The sequence below is a fragment of the Mus pahari genome, unplaced genomic scaffold (assembly GCF_900095145.1).
Source record: "Mus pahari unplaced genomic scaffold, PAHARI_EIJ_v1.1 scaffold_6599_1, whole genome shotgun sequence".
NCBI classification, from domain to species: domain Eukaryota; kingdom Metazoa; phylum Chordata; class Mammalia; order Rodentia; family Muridae; genus Mus; species Mus pahari.
In genome coordinates this window covers 77,614-79,272 of record NW_018393178.1, presented here as the reverse complement: position 1 = coordinate 79,272, position 1,659 = coordinate 77,614, and the positions used below count along the sequence as shown (strand labels likewise).

Sequence of the window (1,659 nt, the reverse complement as noted above, 5' to 3'; positions counted from 1 at the left end):
TAATGGCAGCTCTACAATCTGCTTTGTCCAACTTTTCCACGTCTCTGAAATGGGAACACAGCAGGAGGCAGGCTGTGGACCCTCAAGACATTTGGTTCCTCATGTGACTTCCAGAGGGCGCTGCTGCACTCACTAGTGTTCCTTCTTCCTTTGAAGATCTCCACCTGCTCACAACTCATCCTTCCTGCAGCTGGCTGAGTATTTAGCAAAGGCAAGTGACAAGAATCAGATATTCAAAACCTTCCAGGCTCCTGTATGCAGCGTCAGTTTTTATGTGAGCGGGAGACTTCTCCAGCGGACCCTTCCCCACACCTGCTTTCAAGATCCTGCTTTCCTGACTGTCCTGTCCCAGAGTTCCTCCACAACAGAGCTGCAGCCTTCCCTTGGCTCAACCATGCTCCTGGAGCTCCTCCCAGTGCTGGGGATACACTTTCTCCTGAGTGAGTACAGCTTCCTTGTGGTCTTCCCTGGATTCTGACTGCCCTCCGTGAAGTCTGCACTGCAGTTACTGACCTAATATTCCTTTCCAGGAGATGCCCAAGCTCAGTCAGTGACTCAGCCTGATGCTCGTGTCACTGTCTCTGAAGGAGCCTCTCTGCAGCTGAGATGCAATTATTCCTCCTCTGTGACACCTTATCTGTTCTGGTATGTCCAGTACCCGCGGCAGGGGCTGCAGCTGCTCCTCAAGTACTATTCAGGAGACCCAGTGGTTCAAGGAGTGAATGGCTTCAAGGCTGAGTTCAGCAAGAGTGACTCTTCCTTCCACCTGCAGAAAGCCCCTGTGCACTGGAGCGACTCGGCTGTGTACTTCTGTGCTCTGAGCACACAGTGTGTGGGGCTGCAGGGGGAGCTGAACACAAACACCCATGGCCGTGGGTGCTCACACTCAAGATCTCTCCTTGTGGTCTCTGTGGCATCTCTTTGGACTTGGAAAGGAAAGAAGGAAAGGTTCACAGTCTCAGCTGTCTTTCTGTAACACATTTCCAGCTAAAACATGCACTGTACCCAATGCTCAGTTGTAGTTCTGTGGAGTTGAGGAGACTGTGACGTTATCCTGAGTGTTATTGCCTGAGTGAACATTGCTTGGGCAGTGACTAGACTAAGCAGCTGATGAGGAAGCTGGGCTTTCATTTTGTCCCTTTAAGTGTCGTCTACACAGGACGTGAAAGGCGGACTCTTCAGCTTCTGTCCCGGAATTTTCCTTCTCTTCTCAATCTTTCATGCTAATTTCTCTGTAAATTCTTCTTTTGCTGCTAAATGTAACTGATCAGAATTGGTCATAATATTTAAGTATTGCCATCTGGGAAGTAATTTCATGCCTTGTTAGTCAATATAGGATTTCATCAGTACCACAAACGTTTTGGAATCTGTCATAGTTATGTAAGTTCTAGCAATCATTAAGAATAAAACAGAAAGGAGCTGGAGGGGGCTGCAACCCTGTAGGTGCAACAACAATATGAACTAACCAGTACCCCCTGAGCTCGTGTCTCTAGCTGCATATGTAGCAGAAGATGGCCTAATCGGCCATCANTGGGAAGAGAGGCCCCTTGGTCTTGNAAACTTTATATGACCCAGNACAGGGGAAGGCCAGGGCCAAGTAGTGGGAGTGGGTGGGTACAGGAGCAGGGGCAGGGGGGTGGTATAGGGAACTTTCGGGAT

General features: G+C 49.3%; 1 gene segment (V, D, J or C); it reads left to right on the top strand.

Moving 5' to 3' along the window:
* Positions 1 to 307: 307 nt before the first annotated feature.
* Positions 308 to 1,401, top strand: LOC110315393. The segment is given in 2 exon segments: positions 308 to 440; positions 531 to 1,401. Coding segments are annotated over 2 exon segments (492 nt in total).
* The last annotated feature ends 258 nt before the right edge of the window (positions 1,402 to 1,659 follow it).